Source organism: Numenius arquata, chromosome 1, assembly GCF_964106895.1.
Source record: "Numenius arquata chromosome 1, bNumArq3.hap1.1, whole genome shotgun sequence".
Taxonomy (NCBI): Eukaryota; Metazoa; Chordata; class Aves; order Charadriiformes; family Scolopacidae; genus Numenius; species Numenius arquata.
Window position 1 is genome coordinate 38530620 of NC_133576.1, and position 15130 is coordinate 38545749.

At 39.4% G+C, this 15130-nt stretch overlaps 1 protein-coding gene across 1 annotated transcript in view; it reads right to left on the reverse strand.

Moving 5' to 3' along the window:
• Positions 1 to 15130, reverse strand: part of GRIK1 (glutamate ionotropic receptor kainate type subunit 1) — a 171869-nt gene that overhangs the window by 28486 nt on the left and 128253 nt on the right. Inside the window, exons 8-12 of the mRNA XM_074155328.1 lie at positions 7850 to 7957; positions 6592 to 6636; positions 3436 to 3549; positions 2036 to 2239; positions 1210 to 1433 (exon numbers count right to left, since the gene is read on the reverse strand). Of these exons, the coding sequence (XP_074011429.1) occupies positions 1210 to 1433; positions 2036 to 2239; positions 3436 to 3549; positions 6592 to 6636; positions 7850 to 7957 (695 nt within the window). The remainder of the gene's footprint in view (positions 1 to 1209; positions 1434 to 2035; positions 2240 to 3435; positions 3550 to 6591; positions 6637 to 7849; positions 7958 to 15130) is intronic.

Below are 15130 nucleotides of genomic sequence, written 5' to 3' on the forward strand. Positions count from 1 at the left end.
TGGGATATTTTCCATCTATTTTTTAATGTGGAATATATTATTGATGTATATGCAAACCAACACATAACGGAAGTGGGGAAAGGCTTGATTAGGGATCCTCAGTAAATAGAACCAAAACATGAATATCTGTGAAGCACTAGTAAAAATATTTATGTTTTAAATTATGGAAAGGAAAAAATGAAGGATGGGATGAGATCAAATAAATAGGGTTGGAAATGGAATTCCAAGGCCACTATCTGAAGGAATGGACAATAACTATGCCAGTTCAGAGTCCAGGTTTATTGAGGAGTATAGGAAGAAGTATGCCTTGAATGACCAATTTCCTCTGACAAGTTTCTAAGTTCATTTTCTTTCTTGCTTGGTTTGCTCTTGGTCAAAGCCCTAGAACAACTGACTCCCAAACTGTGGTCCATGGTCTCTGAGGTCATGATAAGTAGCTTATATTCAGTTTGTGAAGCCATATCAACTGTCTAGAGTTTTTAAGGTAAAGTTCAATGATAAGGGTATAAAGTGCTCTGCTATCCCTCTGGAGAAGCGACTGTGGTCCAATGGCCCAGAAACTGTGGCATACCTGCCTTTGAGAACTTTATGAGCTTTGGCTTCATTTGGAAAAGCGGTGAGTGTGTGTTTATTTCCTGCTGGTTTTGAATAGGTACATCACTGGGAGCCTGCCGCTGACAGGCAGGGTGCACCTCAGAACAGTGCAGGGAGAGAGCCTGGGACATACTTCACCTTGCAGATTGTCCCCTTAGGTTCCCAGTCACATTATCTTGTGTTTTCAAGAGGAAATTAGCTGAGTTAATCAACATCCTTCAGCAAAAATATCTTCACATCCTCTTTCTTACCTTTTAACTGTATGCACTGCTAGTGGAAAAGAGAAGTGCTTACATGCAAGTAATATAAACTACTTTTCAACATGTAGTCTGCTGAGGTGTTGTGTACTGACAAAGAAAGCCTGACACATTTCATTGGATATTTCTTTCCATTCAGCCCTTAAGGAAAGTAGAATCTCTCATCACATTGCAACATATGAATGTGATAGCAGTGTTGATGTGAAAATACCAAGAGACTTTCTAGAATGTTATGTTTTAGGACTGGATAAAACCCTTAGGATAGTATTGTACTATATCTACTTTGCAGAGCACATGCAACATCTATGGGAGGACAGGTAGTTAATATGGATGCATCTAAACTACTTCTCTGACTTACCTTGCAATGACAAAGAGAACACAACTGACTCCAAGGCAGGCTAGGAGAACATACATCCAAATATCAGGAGAAAGAGGGTTTAAAAAGGAGAAAACACCAGGGTTTGTCCCATTGGGCTTCCGGTACAAGATACTGATTCCCAGCGTCATGAAGGGCTTGGAAAAATCAATTACTTTCTCTCTTACATAGGTAATAGTGAGAGGAGCAACAGCCAGATCAGCTTTCTGAAAACATAAATGGGAAAATACTCATTCTTTTTCATGTTCAACAAACGCACTACTATTCTGTCCATTTTTCCCCCCAGGTATTAAAAACTAAACCAAATTTGACTATAAATCTGAAGTGTGCGACAAAATTTAACATTGCTCAGGTATTATTTGGCACATGATATTCATCTCCTCTTTTTGCAGACAGAGGGGTATTTGTGACTTTCATGTGATTAGGTGAGGTGTGACCAGGGATGTGGGGCTCAGTCCTTTGCAATGGGGCAGACCGCCAGCGAGGACTGCCAGAGGGCCTGGGCAGGGACTACATTCACACATCAGAGGTGAGCTAGAAGCTCAGCCTTTGCCATTGGAGTTTGCAGCCAAGGGGTGGGCAGGACCTGTGCTCAGTACCCGCTGCCCCACCGCAGATGGAGGTTCCCCCCAACACGTGAACTGTTTGTTCAGACGTACTGATGTGACTTCCTACTCTGATAAGTGGCAATAAAGACAGACCAGTGGCTCTAAAAAAAGGAAAACCAATACAAACATTTCATTTGGGCTGGCTTCCTATAAAATACCACGGGTGAAAGAAGAATAAAGAGAGAAGTATTCAATCTTACATGATCTATGAGTTCTTTGACCATCCCATTCCACTCTCCTTTGTCATTCTGGGCTCCATATTTACCATCAGAAACTAGTTTGACCTCATAGATGAAGCCTAAAATATTTGAGAGCTCCTTAAGTAAGTCCAGGCAATAACCCTCGAATCTGTCATTTCCATACAAGGGCTTGTCAGACTTCTTGTACATAACATAGGGATCTTCCTACAGAAAAAGACAGTAGACATGTAGCGATAGAAATGAGGCTTGTTTCAGATTATATCAGTTTTTCTAAACCACGTGAATATTTTATAAATGAATTGCAATTACATGGAAACCAGTAATTTACCATGTCCATTAAAACCTGTTTTAGGTGTGTTAACAAGTTGACTGAATCAATTTGTGATAAGCATAAGGGCCCTAATTTTCAGTGGAAGAGACCATTCAAAGCTCCCACGAGCTTTAATTAAAGTAGTGCTTAGCAGCTCCAAAATCAGATCCAAGGTTTGTACTCTGCATTGTCCCACCCTAAGGGACAGGGAGGGATGTTGAAGGAGAGAGGAGCCTAAATAACAGAAAAAGGAGACCCTAAAACTGGATATTCTATGAGAAATAAATCTTTATTGCAAAAAAATCTTCAAATGTATAAAATAGCTGTGAGCTGAGCAGATATTCATATGAGAAAATAGAAAACAGCACAGGGAGATTGCAAAGTACCTTGTTGCTTTTCTTTTTAAAGGATTTTGGATAGAACATCAGGCCAAGCAGGTTTCTGCAGTTTAATGTGGCAAAGGACCTCTGGCAACAGAAGAAGAGTGTAGAGGGAGCCTTTGAGCTCTTTCCCTCCTGAGGAATTAGGCCGAATAATTGAAAAAAGTGGCATTACTGGCCAGGCAGAAAGCATGAGGCTGACCAATTTGTGAATACCCAGTTGCATTATTTTCCATTTATCATAGTAAGGTCATACCTCTATCTGTCTATCCACTTTTTGCTACTTCCTTTCAGTCCTCTTCATCTCATTTTCAGTAAAAAGGAAGGATGTATAAGCACTGACTGCAAAGCTGAGTATTTGTGTGTCAATTCTTCTGGGAAAAAAAGTATGCAGGGGTCATCTCTGAAATACTGAAGTAAGCTAAGCAATTTTCGAGGTAGAGGTCCCTGAGAGTCTTTCATTGGCAATGGGGTATTTTTTAATCCATCTTGTGGGTGGATGAATGTGTATGTCAATTCTGAGTTTAAATAAAAAAACTTGCTTGTAAACAGGGTATTTTAACAAAAAATTGTTTAGCATGGAGGAAAACAACCATGGAGTGAGGGCAGAGGTGGCAAAAGCGGCCATAGAGAGCTCCGCAAGCTGCTAGCAGCAAAACCTGCATTCTACAGCGCGGCTGGTGGTGCCACCTCTGCCCAGCGAGACTTACCAAAATAGTGGTGACGATAAGTGTCCGGTTAGCCAAGGAATCCGTGATGTTGGTCGATCGGTCCTTGTTGCTGTCCGTCATGTTAAGGCCACTGTATGAATTCCAAACCCCAATCTGTGCAGAAAAGAGCCAGTGAGCGGCTGCCCAACCAAAGCAAGCCGAAACATTTCCCTAAGTGCTCACTGCCCAGGAAGAGTGCACTGGTTCTAGTCACCACAGAAAGAGACACCAGCAGTACAAAATGCTAAAGAAGGGAAACAGGTGTAGATCTGAATAAGGCAGCAACATCAAATGGCTGATTTAGAAAACACAGGGAACATACTGCCCTTTCAAAAGCAGGTGAAAATGAGTAAGCTGTAAGAGTATATGGCATGTCAATACAGTGGTGTATTAGCCAACTTGCTACAGAAGTCGAACATGTTGGCTTTGTTTCCTGCTAAAAAATGTCAAATGTCTATTTTTAAGTTGTTTTTTTTTTTTTAACTTTTGTAAATGGTAGAGTTGAAACATATGGCAAGACCTCTCTCTTCCAATACAACAGATTAAAAGCTTGAATAAGTATGTCAAAGCAGATTGATGGATGCAATGGCCTTTTGCTTCCACTGTGCCTTCAGCAGGTTTAGCAAAGATTATTCTGTCATTTCTTGACTACAATATATGACAGAGCTAGCAAGGTGATACCATTTCACCCACTGATCAGTATTTACCCAGGAAATGTAAGTGGCCAAAGACAAATTCCTTTCTACACCCAGAGATAACGAAGAATTCCTGTATTTAATGCCCAACCCAAAGCCTCAAGGAAAAGATCTTCATGATTTCAGTGGATTTGTATCTACACCTTGTGAGGGCAGAAATTATAACTCTGTTGATTTATTCAGATAAATATTTACTTAACATAAATGCAATGTGAAAGCATGTTCAGGTTTTTTTGCCTTTGGATTTACATACACAGTGTGGCTGAGGACTGAGAAAACTCCAGGCAAGGGGCTTGTTCGGGCAATTTGGTTTATATTGGACATTTGTGGAGAGCACCAGATGGACGGCTTGGGGGACTGACATCAGCCATCCGTAGAGCTGTTTGTATCACCGCGCTGCTCTGCCAGCATGTTTCAGCTCTACCTGGGAGGGATCCGCTTTCAGATCCTCCCTGCTGGGATTGCCAGCGAAGCTGCCAAGTAAATCTAAGACAAAACCCACTGACTTCTCCAGTGTACTGAAGATCTCTATCTACCGTCAGATGGTCAGTCATTTCAGACCCAGGAATCTTTTTCTTTGGTTGTTAACTGAGGCAGAGATGGTGTTGCCTTTGTATCAAATCCAGCAGATTAGTTTGTGCCTGCCGAGTGTGGATTAGGGGTAATAATTGTATCATTTCAAACAAACTGTGGGTTTGTGTCCCTGGGTGCCATTGCTTTGCTTTTCACAAACTTTTTTTCCAAAGTGGGTTTAATGGGGATAGTCATGCCATTTTTTAAAAATTATTTTTTCAAGTGTTTATCAGTCATTCCCTTTGTTTCCAAAACTAGATCACATTGGGAAACTGATCTGGAAAGTACACACGAAATAAAACATTGGATATTATGATAGCCTGTGCCAGGAATATAGTAAATAACCAGTGTCCTTGAATTTGCACCAAGGTGGCTGAGTTAATCAAAAAGCCGTTCTGCTCGTTGGTACTGACTTGATATGCTTTTATCAGCTGGCAGCAGGGAAGAGGAGAACAACCATGAAGAACATGGAGCGACAAAGTCACAGTGCATACAAAATACATCAGGAGACCACTCTATGTCTAGATAGAAGAATGACACCGCAGGTCAACCTTGATTAGAGCGATGGAGGAGGTCAGAGGGGCACTGGAAGAATGAGGCCAAGGTAGTACATCACTATGGTGAATCCAGGGGATTTATTGCAGTTTAGTGACAAGTTTGAGAGGTGTCATAAGCCCTTCTCAGCAAGCCTGTGCTCTGAACCAATTGTAATTTGGTTTAAATCAATTCAGAGTAGCACGAAATGCCTAGAGTCAAAAGCAAGATTGGTTCAATAGCATTCTGCATGTCAGGTAGCATGATCTATTCATTGGTAATGAGGGAAATGGGGGCCTTTTTGCCTTAGCCTGATTCACTGAAGATTAAAACAAGGTTATTAAATATGTGCCTTATAAGAACATGAAAAGACTGCTATATGTTGTTTTGCACTGGTCTACTCTGTAGCATTACAATCCCTCCCAATACAACACAAAACCAAACCCTTTTTTAACTGTGTATGTGGGAGGGGTGGGAAGTAATAATATTTGTGTGAAATATATACAAAATATAATTCTAAGTCTTATAAGAAATTTTTATCTTGTGACTCCAGAACACTTTAAACAGGGTGAATGCAGTTGTTATATTCTCCTTACAGAATGGCAACTGTGGGTTGTGTCTCCAGTGGTGAGCAGTGCATGGAGCTGGTCTCTGATTCCCATTTTGGTGCCTTTTCCACCAGGCAGAGGAACCTCACGTTAAAAGAGGGCTGAGATTCCTGGGACAACTTAGATCTTTTATAAACAAGCTTAGTTCCAATTTCCCTATGTCAGTGAGTGACAGCACCCACTTAATCATCTACATTATTTTCTGTAAGGAGCTAATAACACACCCGTCAAAATTTTGAGTCAACAATGCTTGAACTTTGCCTGCACAGTATGCGTTTTGTGGGAGGCAAAAAAAAAAAACCAAAACCAACCCTGCATGTTAAACCAGTCCTTGCTGCTGATGCTAATACACATTTGAAATGGTGTAAATTTACCACTCATTGTCAATCTTAGGTGAATCAGGATCCCTCCTGATAATAGCTGAGAAACGGACTTCTTTTTCTGCAGCCAGGAGCCTCTACTCAAAGAAGGGAAGGGCACAGCTCCCGAGAAATAAAATAATAATTAAAAAAAAAAAAAAAAAAGAAAAAGATTTTGGTGAAAAAGCTGAATCCTGCCAAAATCATTTTACTATTTGGAATTAACAGTGTCTCAAGTTGGGATGAAACTTATTCTACCAGAAAAATTCATACTCTCAGATAGACTGTTGTCTCTAAACTGCAATATGAGAGTCACTGTCAAAACCCAAAGGATGAGTCTGAAGACCCAGCCCAAAGGTTTTTTGCATCACCTGTCTGTGTACAAACCTTCTTCCACACTTTATATAAATGATTAGAAACCTCGCCAGCAGCCTTGGTACAGAGAAAAATAAACAGAGTGCTTCATTAAAAATGAAAAGAGAACCAGACCGGAGAGTTGTGTGGGAACAATTACATTTAAAGTCTCAATTAACCCATTAACAATTATTACTCTGAGTCAATCTAGGGTATGCAGAGCAAGAGACAATGCTGTCTCCAGCTGACATGAGCTGTTGGCGTAACCTGTGTTAGGGATTTTGGGACACCCACAGCAGGTACTTCTTAGGCGGTGGTGGAGGGAGCCCTGTGGTGCCTGTTGGGAGCCCACGTTTTGTGGCTGAGGGCCAGGGCAAGTCCATCCTGCCTCCCTCTGGGGCGCCCCCAGTCTCGCCTTGGTCTCCATCATGGGTCCTGGTTGACAGTGGTGGGGTTCAAATGCCAGCAGCAGTGCTGTCCAGCTAGCGGAAACCATGGCCAAAAGCATCCGTGGCTTTGGGCTCTTTCCTATGGTCTCTGCAAGTCAAGGAGCGCTCCCTGCCTTACACCTCTGCATCTTCAGGAGAATGTACAAGTGGTAAAGTAAGGAAAACAAGATCTTTTGACATGGATTTTTTTTTGTTTTGTTTTTCAGAGACATGTTTCCCTGAGTGTCCTGAAGGACTGTGAATTTTATTTGTCTTTTGTTTGAATGCAGAACCAGTTTCTGAAATTGTATCATGCCGAACTTTCCACTTTCAAACAAAGGTGGTACAAGTCACTTAATCCCCTGTAGTCTCACCATTTCAGTGCAATTTATGATAAGCAGTTAGGGATGTGAGGGAAAAAGAACCAATCTAATCTCAAAAACATGAAGAATTTTTAATATCTCAACTCTTTTTGAGGTTATTACTCAAGCACCTTCTTTCCTCTCTCCCTCATGTCACATTTATTAAAAGACATACATGTAAGATAAGCCTAAGTTTTATTGAATGTATGAACTTACCACACTAAGTTACAGTGGCATGAGATGAAGATAATGTGCACTTAAATTATGTATTTCCATTCAGACAATTACTGCCAGTCCCAAATTCCTATCCTATAACTTGAAATGCAAGTTGCACATTGTAAACTGATAAAACAATCTTAGTAGCTCTGTTTTAACTTTGACTTAATCTTGTGAATAGTGGTTTTTACGCCAAGCAAAGGAGATTCAAGCTGCAGAGAATGGATTCTCCTACACCCCTGTCAAATTAACTTTTTGTCATTATTTTACAAAAGATCTGGTTACCTTTTCTGTTCCCTCCTCCTTGAGGCTAATAATGTCCAAATCAAAATCCTTCCGCAAGCCGTCTGTTTTGTTGAAGGTTATGCGCCCTGTCAGGCCATCCCACCGTGCCTGTGTGAACACAAAAACACTCTTCCTTGTAATGATTGCTAAAAACTACTCCGAAGCCATAAAAGATATTGCATTTTAAATTAACTGTAGCATGAAATCACCTAAAAATAGTTTTTTTAACGTATGTGGCTTTGTTATTTTGATAAAAAACACTTTCTTCAAGTTTTTTGTTATCTAGTTTCTCTCACAATATGTTTTGTATTTTACAATCAGGCACAAGTTTGTGACAGTTTATACATATTGATTTACATGTGTCTAGTACTGAATATAAAAAGATACAGTGAAGAGAGAGAAAGACAGAATAAAATATGTATTCCATGTGCCCAAAGACAGGACAGTTTTGCATTGCATAAGTATTCACTAAGAAATTAAAAAAGGAGTATGCTTTGTCCAGGTTTTGGGTCTGAACCTTGGCGTATGAGTCTAAATCCACCAGCCTCACTGGAGCAATCCTCTTTGACCCAGCCTAGGACCTTTTAAGTTTTCCATGAAAAGTGGGTAACAAATAGCAATCAGTGCTGAATAGGAGTCCCCAGAAGGTCTTTAATGAATGAAGGTAGCTAACAAACCTGAATTACCAAAGCTTTCTCAACACTTCATAGAATCATAGAATAGTTACAGTTGGAAGGGACCTTAAAGATCATCTAGTTCCAACCCCCCTGCCATGGGCAGGGACACCTCCCACTAGACCAGGTTACTCAAAGCCCCATCCAGCCTGGTCTTGAACACTTCCAGGGATGAGGCCTCCGTAATTTCCCTGGGTGACCTGTTCCAGTGTCTCACCACCCTCACAGTAAAGAATTTCTTCCTAATATCTAGTCTAAATCTACACTCTTTCAGTTTAAAACCATTACCTCTTGTCCTACCACTACATTCCCTGATAAAGAGTCCCTCCCCATCTTTTCTGTAGGCCCCATTTTGTCTTCCCGGAGCCTACTCTTCTCCAGGTTGAACAACCCTAGCTCTCTCAGCCTGTCCTCATAGGAGAGGTGCTCCAGCCCTCTGATCATATTCGTGGCCCTCCTCTAGACTTGCTCCAACAGGTCCATGTCCTTGTGTTGAAGGCCCCTGGAGCTGGATGCATTACTCCTCGTGGACTCTCATGAAAGCGGAGCAGAGGGGGAGAATCACCTCCCTTGACCTCCTGGCCACACTGCTTTTGATGAAGCCCAGGATGTGGTTGGCTTTCTGGGCTGCAAGCGCACATTGCTGGGTCATGTTGAGCTTTTCATCCACCAACACCCCCAAGTCCTTCTCCTTAGGGTTGCTCTCAATCCATTCTCCATGCAGTCTGTATTTGTGCTTGGGATTGCCCTGTTACCCCTGGGATACCCATCCCATTACCCTGGGATGCCTCATTTGTGTGTTTCCCAGTCTTGTGTGATAGATACTGCCTCTGCTACTCGGAGCCCAGAAATCCAGATTTTTCCAGGAAGGTATCAATGAAAGAAGGGTTTTTGTTACTCTTGCTCTGTTTCTTGAACAGGTTGTGGCTAAATCTCCCCCACCAGCATTGGACTCCTAATGTCCTTGGACTTTGGTGCAAATCCTAGCTGAATTTTTTCACTAATCCCTACTCAGTTTGCATCACCAAAGAAGAAGACACTAATTCCCAAGTAAGTAAATGAGGTGTGTCGTTCCTAATAGGAGCACTGCCACTGCCTGTGCTCACAGATGTTGATGGCATGATGATGATGGCTCTAAAAGCAGGCATTCAGGAAAAATTCAGCCAGTCACAGAGATCTAATAAAAACTTTGTAGTATAAAGTACATGGAAATTTTACATGTATGTTTGAAGTACAGCATACAAGTTGCATATGAACAGTTTTGGTCCAGGCAGCATTTTACTGTTCTACCATAATTAAGTCAAATCACATTTTTCTTGTTTTAAACATTAGCATCAGGAGTCAGTTAAAGTGGTGGACTTTGTACATCAGTTTGTACAGCCATGCTGATTCCCTGTGCTGGGAAATACTTCTTCAGTGCAGCAGGATCCATGTCCAAAAGTAACTTCCTCTGCAATTTAAGTTTTCTGTACCTTTTAGGCTTCCCAGCAAGCTCACTTTCTTTTAAATGGGAGCTATCTGTCTCTCATATAGCCCCCATTTTGTCCTCAAAGCTGAAGCTTATCTATAAAAGAAAGTATTTGATGGATTTCAAACTGCAGACGATTTTTATAATCTATTTTTGGAAGCTCCCACATTAGATTAAATTCTTGAAGGATACAAGAAAGGTTGATGATAAATGATGGCAGAGTTTCTTCATGTGTGTCATCTATATAATTCTTAAATTACAAGCTTTTCTATTGAGCATTGTTATTTGCTTCATTTAATTTGTTGTAGACGGATGACATAAGGAAAGCTGCATTAAAAATCAGCAGACTTACAGGATGGTGTCTCCTCTTCCTGTTAAATCTAAATTCTAGCTCTGAATCTGCAGGATTTAATCTCAGATGCTGGGATGTTATCACCATATGCCTCAGACTATCTAGTCCATCTAGAATTTTGTGGAAATACAGCAGGATTTCTAAGCATGTTTAGGTAACATAAGAATGGAAAGTGCAAATGCAACAAATTTTCTATGAGACTTTCCATCTTAATGACGTGGGAACAGAACAGACAGAAATCTCAGCTGTAAACAGGGAAACACTTGTAGTTTTGTACGCTGATATAATTAAGATAGCGGGATGAATGCATTTCATTACAGAATATCTCTTTTCCAGTCTGTCTTTTTATTACTCTGACATGACCTCTATCTCTAATTCATAAAGATGGAACATTTTTTAAAATATGATCTTTAGAGATCAATTCCTCCTCAGAGGGCAATTTGCTTCTGTGAAATGTTCACATTTATTGATTACATATCATATGTTCAGCTTCTCTGCTAACGTGATATGATCTTGAATAAAGGAACCAATATGTTATTTTTGGCAATGGTATCAGGAGCCTACATGTCCATTATTGTAAAAAAATATTTATATGGTGAAATGCTAGCTCACTTTTGAAAATAGGCATTGGTGCTTCTACACCCTCATCCCCCCCCCAAAAAAAAAGGAAGGAAAAGATGTTACAAGATGCATAGGCTTATGCTTAAATTTCAAGGTAGCAGAGAAGTGCATATAGCCTTTGTCTAAGTCCCACTTAGACCATCAAATGATGACACAAATATGACTTAAATTAAAAAAAGGAGTCAGGGAGCCTTTCTCTGAAGAGTTAAACTTAAATGTTGAAGGGTGTTTTTTCAGATGCTAATTGTGAGGCGCATACTTCAAATAAAATTTGAATTCTAAAGTTACTTTCTGGTTTTTATTTTATTTATTTTATTCATTCTAAATAAAAATAAAATTTTGGGGGTTGAGTCCAGAGAGCTTAATTTAGTATCTGACTTCAAGACAGTTGTGGTGCCTGTGTATGCAGCACGTCTAGGCAGACGTGATCAGAAACTAAAGTTTTCTTGAAGAAACAAAAGGAGGGATGAGCTAGGAACCTACGGTCCGTCCCAGGCCTTTCAAAGTCTATAATAAAACTTCGAAGCTTTTAATATGATTTGAGTCCTAAAGCACAACTGCCTGCTGCATGCAAAGGCAATGAAATGTATCATTGCTCCAGAATCATAGCTGCGTACCACCACTTCCAGATGCCTGTCAGGTAAATCAAGGATGCAAGTGCCTATGAGGCACTGTGTTCAGGCAAATGGAATAGGCAGCAGTTGCACAGTTCTCAAATGCAATTAACAAACAGAAATGAAGCAGAACTTTCTGAATAGTCAGAAACCGCACGACTGTGTAACACAGCAATGAGATTTTGGGCTTTTATATGCAAGATTTATAGCAATTTTAATGTTTCTAGTGACACTCCATGTTAAATGTTACAGGATATAATAAAAGTTGAATCAGAACCTAATCATGTAATTCATCAAAAGAAATTGCTTTTTTGCACTCTGTCCTTGCTTTAATATTAGAGGAACTAAGGGCACAATTTGAAACTCTTGCAGAGAGAATGTGTTTTCAATTTTGTTTGTATAATTTTGAGTATAGCTTGCAGCTTAATTAAAAAATGTGATTTTTCAGTGGCCTTTGTTTGTAACATACTTTCCATGTCTTAGATCTTATTTATGCAAGGTTGCAGGCTGTCTCTGACAACAGAACTGTGAGGAAATGTTACTCTTTTGGGAGTTTGGTTTGCAGCAGTAGGGCAACGCAGTGTTCAGCTGAGGGTCAAAATAAGGTCTCACAGTCCTCAATACTGAGTTTTATCATGTAATTATTATTCCTATTTCTAAGCTGTAAACCTTTGATAACTTTCTTGTTTATTAAACATAATGGGGAATTAACGCAATAGCTTGGTTTCAACTGGTATCTGAGAAGCAAACCACACAGGACCAGCAGCTACTAAGACCCTTCCTTACTAAGCATAGTAAAGGTAGTAGACAGAACAGATCACAGATAAGTCTTCAGTCCTCTCTGAAGGCTGTCGGGTATCTGACATGGCAAAAATATCCAAAGCAACCTAATTAAAACTGTGAAACCTTCTATTTTTACTACTTAAAAAAATTAAGATTGTGGGCAAACTGACATCTGGATTAAAATATTCAAATTACACCACTGGTTTCCACATAAATATATAGATGGAAAGTTTTAACAACTGAAAAATGAAACTGAATCAACTTCTAAGAGCAACTTCTATCAATTCACACCACCATCATACAGTCTTTATATCAATTTCCACTTCATCATCTCGAATCAATTACTATAGCAGCCTTAGTTTCAGCCAAAGCAAATCAACAGCTCAATCACAGAATCAATTAGCTCAGCTGCTACCAGACTTAGTAAGGTACTTTTCATATTCTGTTTCTTTTGTCTCTACCAGACCTCACTTATATTTCCAGAATTTTTAGCAAGGTATAACTAAAATGAGAAATCATAATGCACAGTGTGTTTAATGCATTGACTGTAGAGAGGTGGGTGTTGGCCTCTTCTCCCAAGTGAATAGTGACAGGACGAGAGGAAATGGTCTGAAGTTGCGGCAGGGGAGGTTTAGACTAGGTATTAGGAAGAATTACTTTACTGAGAGAGTGGTCAGGCACTGGAACAGCCTGCCCAGGGAGGTGGTGGAGTCGCCATCCCTGGAGGTATTTAAGAAACGTGTAGACATGGCACTTCAGGGCATGCTCTAGTGCCCGAGATTGTTGGTTTCTGTCTGTTTGTGGGTGGGGTGGGGTGTGGTTGTGGGCGTTTGTTTTGGTTTGGTTTTGGTGTTGGTGTTCTGGGATTTTTTGGGTGTGGGGTATTTTTTTGGTTGTTTTGGGTTTTTTTTTGTTGGTTGGACTCGATGATCTCAAAGGTCCCATCCAACCAAAAATATTCTGTGATTCTGTGATTCTGTGACTGAGTAAATGTCTAGCTTTATGATATAGCCTCAATGGGATATAGTCAATTTTGTAGATATTTCGTTGCAGTACTGCACACAAAAGTGTCGATCTTTCTCAGACAAATGGACGGCATTTTTATAACGTATTTGTTTTTTTCTTACTCAATAGATGTTTATCCAAATATTTTAGTTAACTGTTTTTCTGCCTATGGCATATTTTCTCTTTCTGAGTTGAGTGTCACAGTGACAAATACTGGATAGTTGTGTTTCAGATTAAAAAACTAATTTTTCAAGGTCCTTTTTAAAGTGTTCAAAGTGCCCTGGCAATACAAACATGCAAAGGTATAATCTTATTTTAACTTTTTAAACTATTATGTTTAAGAATGCTTCATAATGTGCAGACATTTTTGGTTTTTTATTAATATTCCACTTATTCCAATAACCTGTGAAATGAAACAGTTTTTCTGAATCTGTTCCTTAGACCTCCACTTGTAATTAATCAAGCAATCTCTTTAGAGTTCCAAACTCTTTAGAGTTCCAAATTTTTAACCTTTTGTTGTTCCCACTGTTCAATGAATAAGACCCCCCATTTTGAACAAATGTCGGGAGCTAATATTAGAAGAGAACATCTGAAACACAAATATGCACCCCCAAATGAAAATAAAACTGACTGTATCACTTACAAAATACGTGTACATATTGAACCTGCTTTAAATGGAGGAGAATAAATAATGAGAAACTGTCATAACTCTTAACAATTTTTAAAAATATATAGACAAAAGGAGTTGATAAAACTTCTGAGTGAAAAGCCAAGAAAAAAAGCTATTTTAGCACAGTATTGTGGCAGAAAATGAACTGTTCTGTTTTCAGGTCCAAAACCCTGCACAATATCAGGCTCAAGCCTGAATTTGTGCAAGATATTCAGACACTTTGCATCTGCCACCGAAGCCTGAATTATTGTTTAATATGAAAGTATCGTAAACTGATGATAAACAACATCTTACGTGAAGACTATTCTTGAATATAAGTGCAATGCTAAATGACAGCCTTCTTCATTCAAAAGCCTTGCAACGCATTTGGGCTCACAAAAAAAACCCTACTGCAATTGACTTGAGAAATTCCAAAAGTAGACAATGGGCCATATGTAGTTACCTATTTTGTAAAACCGTCTCTGTATTTTTATTTCTCTCTCTCTCTCTTTTTTTGTCCTTTCTCTTGCTGTTTATGGGTAACGAACATTTTGAAACCTTATCCTAAAGACATGCAATCAGCAGAGTTTTTCTACAGATTTTGGGAGCTTGGAACAGAAACTGGTTATCTGGACTCTTCACTATGGGAGAAGGACATTCAGAAGCTAGAGTGAAGTCTAATTGAAGATAAAGGTATTTTCCTGTCTACTCAGTTTTGTCAATGGGATTATCTTGACTTTTGGTAGGTTACTTTGCCAAGCATTTTAAAGGTAACCTACAAAGGCAAGTAATTGGACTGACTTTTTGTCTTCTTTAATGATGGATATATAGGCCAAGTATATTTCATTTTTTAATTCTTGGTGTTATAATCTGTTTATTTATTATCAGAAGTTATTAGGCAAAACTGAACATCAGTTATTGATTTAATATGCATTTCTAATTAACCACAATTTTGAAGTAAAAGATATTAACTTATATCACCATCATGCTGCTGTTTTCCTTTCTTTATTAAATGATGAATGAAACATAAGAAAAAAATTATTGGCAATCATCTGACCTGGGATTCAGGAAGCACTAGTATTCAACTCCCCATATTACATTTGCTCATTTACCAT